Genomic DNA, 12,774 nt, shown 5'->3' with positions numbered 1-12,774 from the left:
CTTCCCAGCTGTCGTGAAGAATAAAAAAGGCTTTTTAAAAATAAAAAAGGTGGAAATGGGGAAAATGCCCCCATTGAACAAAGTGAGGCTGCACCACCAAAAAAGGTGGTGCAGCCATGCCACTGCTCAAGGGGGCATTCCTGGGGTGGATGGGGTTAGGATGCTGCCCAAAGACAGCTCAGTTCCTGGGTACGCCCTGGGAATGCCTCCCCTATGCTTGCGCAGGCTTCCTCTTTTGGGATTTAGTTCCCAGAGTGGCTGCAATGGTGGCAGGGGCCAGCAGAGCTCTGTGGCTTCTGGACTCAGGCGTGTTTGTCCCAGTGCTGGCATAGTTGCCACTTTATACCATGACACCTATGCTGGCACGGGTTCATGTCGGCTCCTAAGGAGATTCACCCCCCCCCCCCGGATTGCAGCCACAGACTTTAAGTTACTGTGGCGTACATCCACATGGACAGATCAACCAAGTCAAGGTAGGATGCCATCTTACAGGCTAAGTGAAAAAAGATAAATTATACAAGAGAGGCCCAAGTTTCACAAGTCTGGTGAACTTGTGGGGCAAACAAATGACAGGAAATGGGGTACTCCATGTTGAACAAGACTTTTGCAGATAGGGGGAAATGTGTGTATGTGTTAAGTGTCATGAAGTTGCTTCTGATTTATGGTGACCCTATGAGTTAATGACCTTCAAAATGTCCTATTGTTAACAGCCTTGCTCAGGTCTTCTCCTTCTCCTCCTTCTCCCTCTTCTCCCTCTTCTTCTTCTTCTTCTTCTTCATCATCAACAAAGCCTAATGCATAAAATTGTTTTAAAAATTCCTTTAAAAACAAATGCCTTTCAGCCATAAGCCTTCCTCAGTAGTACAAATTGTTAAAATAAACACCATAAAGTAAACTTATTCAAAATACAAAATGCAACATTTGTGACCTAAACTTTAAAACCTGGAAAAAGAAGGCATGGGGGTGGGTGGGGAGGGAGAAAGAGAGAGGATCATTTAGATTAATTATTGTGTGAGTCATTTATAAAATTTTAAAATGTAATTTCCAAAATTATTAATCTTCATTACCAACACTCATAAAAAGTAGGGCCAATTAATTAGCTAGATAAGTCCCACTTCATTATTAGAATAGATTAGGACCATCAAAATCATTTTCAGATTGTGGAGGTTCATGGTCCAAATATCTAATGATATTTTTTATTAATTAAAAACCTAGAAATAAACAAAACTTTTTAGAAATTATAGAAAATTACATCTCTAAGCAAGGTCAGAATGAATCATAGATTTGTAGTATGTATATACACATTCACAATGTACACTTTGTTTACTTGTAGGTTTGTTTATTTGTAGTTTATCATTATGTCTTAGAATTTTTTTAACTATTTGTTATGCATTAAAGCTTGTTAATTTAACATATTAACCTATTAGTATTAATTCTGTTATTAGGCCTTTTGCCAACTTTCTTGGTTACCTGAAACAGTTCATTTGCCATAGTGGTAAAGGGATTTATGTATGTAGAGCAATTTTTTATTATGTTTGTGGTCTATTGGTTATTATTTTATTGTAATTTATGGATAATGAAAACTCATTTTAAGTTTTTTTAATTGTAAGTATTTTGACGTTTGCTTACTTAATCCCTTTTTAAATTAATATCAGCACAATAAATATTTAATTATCCCTTTCTGCTTATTGTGTCCCAAATGAACAGAGCAAAGTAATGGAAGTCTGCCAATATAATTATTGGTGTGGCTGAAATTGGGAATTGACATTAATGGAGAAATTAACATTCCACTTTAAAGTATTGAAATGCATAGGAAAAACAAATTTTAAAGAAATTGTTGACATACATAGATGAGGACTCTGATGTCTAATTTATAATTTTTAATAAAGAAACTATGTCAAGGTTTTCACATTAAAGTAGCCAGGCTAGACATAAAGCACCATATAAGAAGTGCATCACAGATGGTTCTGCAAATTACATTAATTGCATGTAATTAAGCCAGGCAAATTTAGTTCTGGGTCTAGGGAGTAATTATCACATTGCAGAGAGTTTTGTTGTGGTATGTTGAATTGATCTCAACCAAAGTAATGACCTATTTCTTCACCGCTGTATTACTTTTCCCATTCTGACAAATAACATAAAATGAGGTTATATTGTCTCCTTTTTAAATTGCATTTTTTTAATAGTCTCGTGAAATTTCCTTCTTGGAGGTAGAAGTAAACCTGGAAAAGATGAAGAACGAGCCAACAGGTTATTATTTACATTTAAATATGCCTAGCCAATTTTTTCAAAACATTTTATCTTAAAATTCTGCCTTTTGAACATTTCCAAATACCGTATATGTTTTGTTTGTTTTGTTGTGTTTATCTGCTTTTATTTTTTTCATCCAATTTATAACTTCTCTAGTTTACATTGACAGCCACTAACTAGTACGTAACTATGGTGGGCTGTGGTTATAGTTCCTCCTAAACACTAACTGTGCACTCCTCCTGATCAGTTGCACCCTTCTAAAGCCATTACATTCAATGGGATTAGAATTCATTTTAGGATTTTGTTTAGGATTGAACTGTAGATTTCACAAACTGATTCATACTTTAGAAGGCTTTCTTTACTTGCAAAAGTACTCTGTTGCACAAAATAGCATGTGATCAGGGAAGCGCACTGATCTTAGCTGTGGTAATGTGCAAACTGTGAATAGGAAAAAAATAGTACATTAGTAGGGTTGTGCATAAGGCTATGCATATTGGTAAACCTGAGCTGAAAATAAGCTGAAAAATAACAATTTCAGCTTATTTTGGCTTCCTGGTTTACCGGCTTAAAAAAGGCGGGAAAATAGCCCAGCTGAAAGGGCGATTCTTGAATAAGCCGGAAATATATTTGGCTTATTCGGGTCCAGCTTTTTCACTCGTTGCAAGCAGAGAGCTCTCCTTGCTTCTGTTAGGGAAGCATACCTTGAAGCTAGGACACCCTAAGAGGAGAAGGGAGGAGGGACTTGAACTCCCAGTGGCCAATAGGTGGCCAGATCTGAGAGAACAGTGTTCTTTGGCCAATCACAGAAGCTGGAATGCCAGTCAAAATTTTCTGTGCTTGGCCAAAGACCACATACAACCTGGTCTCTCCCAGAGTGGCCATTGCTCACTGAGAGAGAGAGTTTGGTGCAAACCTTGGCTTTTGCTCCTGCTGCCTCATCCTGAGCTGACCTGGTGGATTACAGCTTGCTGCTTTGATTGGATTAATTCCTGCTTGCTTCCTGGAGGAGAAGAAGAGAAGAATCCAAGGGTTTGAGATCCTATCATCGTTATTATTTTATTTGGGGCTTATTTTATAAACTTGGCTACAAGGTGGGGGGTGTTCTCGTTTACGGCACTGAAATCCCATTTCAATACTGTGTCCATGCTGCTTCCTACCTGCACTGGTGGGATTTCATTACAAGCCATCTTTGCTGATTTCATTCTTTGGGTGGTGGTGGGGGGATCCCATTTCAGTACTGTGTTCTTGCTACTTCCTACCTGCTTTAATTTCTGATTTAATTGTGGTGGGATTCTGTTATAAACAAGCCATCTTTGCTGATTTCATTCTTTGGGTGGGCAGAGAATCCCATTTCAATACTGTGTCTTTGCTGCTTCCTTCCTGCTTTAATTTAATTTTTGATTTAATTGTGGTGGGATTTCATTACAAGCCACCTGTACTTATTTTATTCTTTGGGTATGGGGGAAAAATCCCATTTCAAAACTGTGTCCTTGCTGCTTCCTACCTGCTTTAATTTCTGATTTAATTGTGGTGGTGGGATTCTGTCACAAGCAAGCCACCTTTGCTGAATTTATTCTTTGTGTGTTGGTGGTGGGGAAACTGCTTGGCTTCTGGGCCCTATGTTGTTAATGTTGATTGGTGTGGTTGGTGTGTGGTTTTCCTGGTCTGAGTGGCTGATTTGATCGGGGTGGGGGGGAGGCACTGGTTGGATTTTGTTGTCATTGGCCTTAGTTTGTTTAGAAAAAGGTTTTTCCCTGGCAGTTTCATTTCCCCTGGCAGTTTCATTTTGGTGAAGCTCTTCAAGTGTGTACCCCATAACTTTCTTCTTTGCAGGGGTGGGAGGTGGGAAGAGAAGAACCAGTGATGATGAAAGGCAGCCACATCACCACAGTTTCCACATGGTGAACTGTGTCATGGTGTGCGAGACTGCAGAGAGAGTAGGATCTGGGTGCATAACAGCCTCCCTCTCACCATCTAAGGCATTCCTTCCATGGGAAAAATGTGGGTATGTATATCTTTGTGGTGTGCCTGGTCGTTGTTGTCGGGTTTTGCACTGTGCGTCGGATTGGCTTGGTTGGTGCCACATCTGGGCTGGCAGCAGTGCCCCCAGATCTCTAGCTACCTGGCATCATGTGGCTGGATGTGGGTTTTGTGGGCTTGTGCCGCCAGAGTGTGCCTGGGTGCTTTGTCTGGCCTCTGCCCTGTGCATAGTGTAGGTTTTGTATGGGATGGCAAAAGGGCCCACACTTTTGATTTTGTTGTGGTGTGTTGTGTTTCAGGGTTTTTGTAAAGAGTCTTGGCTCCATTAGACTTCTCTGTGTGGTTTGTTGTGCTGCTAGGTTGGTGTCTGGTGGTTGTGTAGGGCTTGCATGAGTAGTTCGGGAGGGAGGCATTGGCCTGTGCTTGTCTCCAGTTTTACACTGAAACTTAGACCTGTCCTCCCATGGTTTTCAATGGGCCCATTGAAAGCAATGGTGAGAAAATGGGCTGAGGAATTTTACCACCCATTAAAGTCTACAGGGAATTTTTTTGCAAAGCTCCTGTGGGGGCATTTTTGGAGGTATAGATCCCAAATTTTCAGGGTAGCTTGAAAGAACTCCCAAGTTTGGTGAAGATTGGGTCAGGAGTCTGATTTTATGGGGTCTGGAAGAGGTCGACCCTCTCCATACAGAAGCATTGCAAAGTCTTTCAATGGCCCATTGCTTTCAATTGTGGGAAAGTTTGCGGAGCTCCTCCATAGAGAAGCATAGCGAAGTTCGCAACAGAGAATCTGACCGCTGCCACTTCACTATTTCTTCTCTATGGAGGAGGATGGGGTGACCCCTTCCAGACCCCATGAAACTGGATCCCCTGACCCAATCTTCACCAAATTTGGGGGTTCAAGCAAGGAGAGTCCCTTGTATAAACAGTGCAAATTTGGGGGCTCTGCCTCAAAAAATGCCCCCCCCCAGGAGCTTTGCAAAAATCCCCATAGGCGCAAACGCCTGAATTATTTGAGGAAACCTGGAAATAAGCCAAACTCCCATATTAACTGGTATGGGAATTTAGCTTATTTTGGGTTTGCTAAAAAAATTCAGCCCCATGAACCAGAACCTGAAATTTACAGATATTCTTTTTTTGCACAGCCCTAGTTGTACATGCCCTGACCTGGATGGCCCAGGCTAGCCTGATCTCATCAGATCTCAGAAGCTAAGCAGGGTCAGCCCTGGTTAGTATTCGGATGGGACACCACCAAGGAATACCAGGGTTGCTATGCAGAGAAAGGCACTGGCAAACCACCTCTGTTAGTCTCTTGCCATGAAAACCCCAAAAGGGGTTGCCATAAGTTGGCTGCGACTTGAAGGCACTTTACACACACACAGCTGTACATATTGATAAACCCAAACCAAAAATAAACCCGAAATTAGCTGTTTTGGTAAATTTCGGGTTTAACAAATGCCAAAACCTGGGGATAAAACCGAAGCTGAATAGGCGATTCCCAAAAAAGCCGAATAGATTTCTTTCTTTCTTTCTTTCTTTCTTTCTTTCTTTCTTTCTTTCTTTCTTTCTTTCTTTCTTTCTTTCTTTCTTTCTTTCTTTCTTTCTTTCTTTCTTTCTTTCTTTCTTTCTTTCTTTCTTTCTTTCTTTCTTTCTTTCTTTCTTTCTTTCTCTCTTTCTTTCTCTCTTTCTTTCTCTCTTTCTTTCTCTCTTTCTTTCTCTCTTTCTTTCTCTCTTTCTCTCTCTTTCTCTCTCTCTTTCTCTCTCTCTTTCTCTCTCTCTTTCTCTCTCTCTCTGGTTTTGTTAGGGCCCGAGTCCTGCCCAGAGGGATATACCCTCCAACTAAAAGAGCTGGCTTAAACAGACACCCACCAGGCTTCCAAAGGAGATTTCTTCATCCACGTGGATGAGCAATTTCCTTCAGACAGCCCCCGTGGTTATGACTTCAGCCGGCTCCGATATCGCCACCACCACTCCATGAAAACCTGCTTTCCAAAAGAAGGTTGCCCTGAGTAGAGGCTTCGTTTCCCTGCATCTTGACCATCTCTTGGAATCAGATTTTTCATGGCCACAATAAAGGATATCATTTGCCACCAAAAAACATGTTTTCTGTGCCTTATTTCTCTTGCATTTAAGCTTTTTCCCTCCATTTGGAAGCTAATTTGCATGGACATCATGCAAAGCAACCCAGAAACAAAGGCAGCTTCCAGACTTTGAGGTGCCAGCCAGGCAATTGGCTTTTTCCATCAGTCCTCACCAATGCTGAACTTTTGAACCTGAAAACCGATGGACAGTTCAGCTTGCAAATGCCTGGAAGATGTGGGTGACCCCTTTGTAAGCCCATAAAATTGGACCCCCCATCCCAAAGTTTACCAAACTTTGGTGACCATCTAAGGAGAGTCCTTTGCAGCCACGCTGAAAATTTGGGGACTCTACCTCCAAAAATGCTCCCCAGGAGCTTTGAAAAAAATCCCCATATATTATAAAGGGTCCGAATTTTTTGGTAAACCCCAAAATAATACTGGTACGGGTATTTGGCTTATTTCGGTTTTACAAAAAAAAAATCAGACCCAATAAGCCTGAACCAAAAATTTACCGAATTTTTTTTTGCACATTTTAATAGTTGGCACCATTGAACTGTGTGAGTTCCTGCTCCATAGGTTGCACTGATTATTTTAGTCACTTTATACAAATGCAGCCTGTTTCCCTGGTTGCAAGTCTCACTGCCTACAGTGGTACCTATTTCCAACTATCATGCATAGGATTGTGCTGTGAGTGAATGAAGTATCAAAAGGGGATCAAAGAATGTGTGTTGTACCTTAATCATTTAATTATCTAATAACATAAACTCCAAGTTTACAGTTGTCTTATATTGTGTGGGATCTGTACATAAATAACAATAATAATGAAAGTAGATTTTCTGAAAGTACTACTTCTTGGCTTTAAAAATTTAAAATGCTTGATGAAGTTCATAAGAAGCAGTATTCACATTTAACTCCATTTTACACTGTGATATAATAGCTAGAGGATTTGGATGTGGAAAACCCGCAGTTAAAAGCCTGCTGAGTTATGCAGCTTATTGGGTATATCTCAGTGTAACCTACATGATGATGATGAGGGTGCCCTTTTGAATCTCTTGGAATTGGCAGATTTTTGTAATGTGAATTCTTTTTATCTTCTCCTGTGGAAAAGCATCCCAGCCACTTCGATATTATCTGTTTATACAGATGAAGAAAAATCAGGTGCAACAGAGAGCAATTTTAAGAATGTGCCCCCTTTCATGGGCGGAACTAGACATGACCCCATCAATCTGTGATTAGGAAATCCCATGCTTTAAAAACTGCTGTTGAATGGGATTCAGATTGGGGCCATGAATATGGTAGAGGAGGATTTTAAGCCTTTCTTATCCCCCTCCCCCCAAAACACATACACATGACTGTCATTGCCCAAAGGAAATTATTGATAGGCACTCTACAGATACCTGTGAGTTTTACACAGTTAGGGTGGGGGCTGAAGCACAATCATAGTTCAGATTGAGGTTCCACAGCTGTTTTTCAGCCAACCTCCCCCCTCCACAATATCCAATCATGGGAATACCATTTTCATTTGTGGTTTGTACCATAGGGTATAACATGGTGGTTGATGTTCTATAGACTACTGGGCACTAGAAAACGCTATTTTTCTCAACAGTGGTTATGACATCTTCCTGGAATGAGATTCAGGATGTGGCAGTTCTAGAATAAAACTGAAGGAATAAAACTGCATTCCCTATAAATCCAAATTATTAGGGCTGTTGAATTAAAAAAAATTCGGTATAGTTCGGATTCGGCTGAATTCAGCCCGTTTAGATTCGGGATATGCCGAAGTCCGAACTCCCCCGCTTCGGATCCGTGCAATTCGGCGGGAATTCAAAGTTCGGGGAAAAAATTCGGCCGAATAAAGCCATTAAAAACACAACCGCGCCTTTCGGCGGCTCAGGGGGGCATTTTTTGGGGTAAAGGTCCCAAACTTTCAGAGGAGCTTCAAAGGACGCTTCTTGAAAGACCCCCCAAGTTTTGTAAAGATTGGGTCAGTGGGGGCTGAGATATGGGCCCTGAAAGGGGTCTCCCCACCCTTAATGTGTATCTCCGAGCAGAGCTTGCCGCCCACGCAAAAAGCTCCCAGCCCCGACAAACAGCTGAGAGCAAGGGCGGGGCAGGTGTGAAAAAATTTGCAAAGCAATACAACTGCAAAGCAACACAAGCACGCAATGCAACACCTTTGCAACAGTGCAAAGCAACACCTGACACCTGGGAGTTTGCAAACCATGGAAAGGGACAGAGGCAGCTAGCTATGCATAATGAGCAGGAAGGGGTGGAATTTCTCCTTTTGCATTGGACGTGGGACCAGGCAGATGCATTCTTTAAGTCACCATTTGAAAACCAGTTTTGAGCAAGCATCAAAATAACCTAACTGATCTTATGAATGAGGGAAAACCTGAAGACACAAAACTGAAGCCCCCCCCCTCAAACCAGGGAGAGAGAGACTGGAGGGGGAACACACACCCCAGGCAGAACCGGCAAAAGCCCCCTTTGGCTCCCCCCCACCCAAAGAAACTGCTCCCTCCCCACACACACACACCGACTCTGCTTCCCCCCCCCACACACACACAGAAAGGAAAAATTATAGATTAAAGCCCCCAAAGGGGTCTTACTGTGGCTGTCTTCTGTTCCATCAGGAGAGGCTGGGAGGCTGGGTAATCCAATATGATTCCATTTGTATCCAATATGAGATCCATATGTATGCATCTCTCGAGGGTGATCCATTCATCCCAATAGGGAAAAGGGGAAAGCCCATATCTCGGGGGGCCCTGACCCAATGTTTACAAAACTTGGGTGGTCTCTTAAGCCTTGTCTGAAGCTCCGCTGAAAGTTTGGGGTCGGCACACCCAAAAATGCGCCCCCTGCAGCCACGGAAAGAGAAAAGGGGGGAGCCGATATTTCTGCCCCCACTGAACCCATCTTTACAAAACTTGGGTGGTCTCTTAAGAAGGATTGTCTGAAGCTATGCTGAAAGTTTGGGGGATGCACCCCCCAAAAAGCGCCCCCTGCAGCCACGGAAATGGAAAAGGGGGGAGAGAAAAAAGGGGTGGAGCCCATATCTCAAGGCCCCCTGACCCAATGTTTACAAAACTTGGGGGGTCTCTTAAGAAGGCTCATCTGAAGCTCCATTGAAAGTTTGGGGTCTGTACCACCAAAAATGCGCCCCCTGCAGCCATGGACAGAAAAAAGGGGGTGCCGATATCTCGGGACCCCCTGACCCAATGTTTACAAAACTTGGGTGGTCTCTTAAGAAGGCTTGTCTGAATCTCCGCTGAAAGTTTGGGGTCTGTACCCTCAAAAATGCACCCCCTGCAGCCACAGGAAGGAGCGAATGTGCACAAGCACCCCCCCCCCACACACACACAGGAGGATTTCTCTCTCTCTCTCTCTCTCTCTCTCTCTCTCTCTCTCTCTCCCCTCTCCCCCCCCCCCGGCCGGGCCGCACATCAGCTGATTCCTCCAGTATTCAATCCTGACTGATTGGCCAGAAGGAGACCCAGCTTGGCCACCGATTGGCCAGGGGAGGAGAATGCTGCTTACTGAGGGTTATGCTGCTTACTGACGCCCCGAATTTGCCGGCTTTATTCGTGAACTCCCGAACTCACTGAATTCGGCTCCCCGGTTGCCCGCCAGTTTTGAGTTCGGTTCGTCCCGAACTAAAAACCGCCGAATCAAGGGAAATTCGGCTGATTTTCAGTTCGGCTGAACCGAATCAACAGCCCTACAAATTATATATTTTGGTTTATTTTGTATTTATTTATTTAAACATTTATTTGCTGCCTTTCTACTTTCTGCCTTGCTACCTTACAGGAAATCAAGGTGGCTTACAATGCAAATAATAATAATAAAAATACAATGAAATACATAAACCACTAGTTAAAACTAGTAATTGAAAACATGGGGAATTCAGGTTTGTGAACTGAGTAAAAGGATGTCACCAGAGGAATAATAATAGGGATTTCTGATTTGTCTTTCCTTGTAGACAAAACCTTAACATTCACTGTGCAAGGATCCTGTGAAGAAACAAAGAACATTTCACTGGGCTCTGTCAGGCATCCCACTGAACCTGTTGTGTTTCACTACATAAAATATCAGCAATCTGTGTTGGCAATTGAATTATCCAAGAAGTTATGTACCACATGCTTTGTATGTATTGCCTTAATTTTATTTATTTGCTTGTTTAATTCATTTGTACTCTGTCTTTTCCCCCAATGGGCACTGAAAGCAGCTTTTAACATTCATAAAGCTATTTCCAATGTGTCAGTTCTTTCAAGTTACAGTTAAATATTAGCCATACTCTCTTTCTGACTCATAGACCCACCACTATAAGCTAGGGCTATGGCTTATGAGACTTTCAGTGCATTCCTGAGAAGATTGCCTGTGCTGGGCTTTGGAGGCAATGCGGCTGCGCTGCCTCCTCCCAGCGCAAAAAAGCCTCATAGGGTTGCACAGCTTTTTTGCGCTGGGAGGAGGCAGCGCAGCCACGTTGCCTCCAAAGCCTGGCGCAGGCATTCCTCTCAGGAATGCACTGAAAGTCTCATAAGCCATAGCCCTAGCTTATAGTGGTGGGTCTATGACTTGCAACCCTCATAGGTCTGCATGGGAGATACGCCACCTAAAAGGCCACCAATCAGGGTAGGTATGGCCACTTCTTTGTAAGTCGCCAGTGGGTAAGAATAGACATAGCAAAATCAATAAAGGTGGTGTATCTCTGCAAAAATAAAAAGGGGCGTTCCCAGCCAGAAAGGGCTTTGGAGGCTGCCTAAAGGCGGCCTCGCCCCCAGGCCAGCGCCGGAACTCCCCGGGAACACCTCCCGCGATGCCAGCGGCATTTGGACACCACTGGAAGGCCCTGCCAGCAACTCGGGGTGGCGCTGCCGTGGCAGCGGCCGAATACCAGCATCTAGGCTTTCCCGCCGGGGTAAGTGGCCTGGGCACCGGCGCGGGAGGCCAGGATGCAGGCGCAGCCCATTCCTGGCCTCCTAAGGGCTTTTACCCTTCAGGCTCAGGAATGCGCTGTGAGAGTAGGTCCTGAAGCAGGCATAACGGCAACAGTTTTGGCTTCTTGTGGTCCTATTATCATAATCAGCAACCATTTAAGATTCTCCTCAGACTTCGTTTGAAGCATCCTTACTCTTATTCATTTTCCTTTTGCTCAAAACTGCTGTTCAAAAGTGCCACACCACAGAAGGAGGGGTGTACACTACATTCCAGACCTAATGTGTAGCATTCTGTTGATCCTGGAGTCCATCAGAGCCACAGAGGCTGGCCTTAACCTGGCACAGTTGCAGGTAAATTGGAAGGTCAGGACTCAGGAGCAAGGAATTGCTTGTCAGAGAGGCAAATCTGGAGCACTCTTGCCTCTCTTGACCACCATAGTTGTTGATAAAAGAGTTCGTAGTGTCAGAGGTTTTCCCACTAATTTGGATTCAAGTAGCATTTTGGGTTCAATTTTTAGAAAATAAAGTTATCAAAAAAGTTCGCTCCAACTTAATGTGCTCAGAATGAAGCTCTCAGAACACAACTTTGTCCCCTTGCCTGTTCTGCTTCATATCTGACCTCCCCCCCCCCCACTTTTTTGGGCATTGGTTGATCATCGTGAATAGTATGGAAGTGAAGTAGAGTATGCCATGGGAGAAGAGAATAAGAAAAAATAGCCCCTCTAGCAATGGTGGTACAGTACTTATAGCATAAGTGCCATTCTGCCTCTGGATTCTTTCTGTCATAGATACCACAAAAAGTCTTGTGGCACTCTAAAGCTTAATAAATGTGTTGTGGATAACATTTTTGATGGGCCAGAGCATACTTCATCACATGCATTAAGTGGTAGGAATGTACCTTAAATTAATGGAGATTTTTTCAAAGTGAGGCCAAAAGGTCAAGCAATGTAATTTATTACGGTGGGTGTTGCCACAGTACTATGCAAAATAGAAATTAATATAGATCCAATCAGGGTAGGTATGGCCACTTCTTTGTAAGTCGCCAATGGGTAAGAATAGACATAGTAAAATCAATAAAGTTAATAACCACCTAAAGGAAGGCAAATTACAAGTCTCCCAAGATCTGCTGGGACAGTATCAAATTTGCTAATGAAGTCCAATTTGGAAATCTGTTTCAGATGTTTCCATACACCACTGAAGGGAATGACAGCATCTCCTGAAGCAAATTTAACACATCAAGTCTAAGCAGATCTATGTAACTCGCTATAGAAAGTGAATACCTGTTTGATGAATAGTTAACCAGCAAGTATTTGTGTGCTAAACAGTTTTGCAGATCTTGGTGCATGTGTGTGTGTTTTTCCTTCTAGCCCAGAAATACTAATGCAGAAGAAAAAGTTTGCCTCACTTTGCCTATGGACCCACTCTCTATCAAAAAGGAAATAGCCATAGATAAGGTAAATATCTGCCACAGCATAGAATAAACGTCTGAGAGTACCTAGAACTTAAAAAATGGAAGAGTTGAAAAT

General features: G+C 42.9%; 1 protein-coding gene across 1 annotated transcript in view; it reads left to right on the top strand.

The window, feature by feature from the left end:
* Window positions 1-12,774, top strand: part of LOC130479491 (cytosolic phospholipase A2 epsilon-like) — a 71,919-nt gene that overhangs the window by 10,998 nt on the left and 48,147 nt on the right. The window contains exons 9-11 of the mRNA XM_056851891.1: window positions 2,187-2,250; window positions 10,291-10,454; window positions 12,616-12,702. Coding sequence (XP_056707869.1) covers window positions 2,187-2,250; window positions 10,291-10,454; window positions 12,616-12,702 — 315 coding nt within the window. The remainder of the gene's footprint in view (window positions 1-2,186; window positions 2,251-10,290; window positions 10,455-12,615; window positions 12,703-12,774) is intronic.

This window comes from Euleptes europaea, chromosome 6, assembly GCF_029931775.1.
Source record: "Euleptes europaea isolate rEulEur1 chromosome 6, rEulEur1.hap1, whole genome shotgun sequence".
NCBI lineage: Eukaryota > Metazoa > Chordata > Lepidosauria > Squamata > Sphaerodactylidae > Euleptes > Euleptes europaea.
Note: the sequence above shows the minus strand (reverse complement) of the source record. Positions and strands in the feature narration are given on the sequence as shown.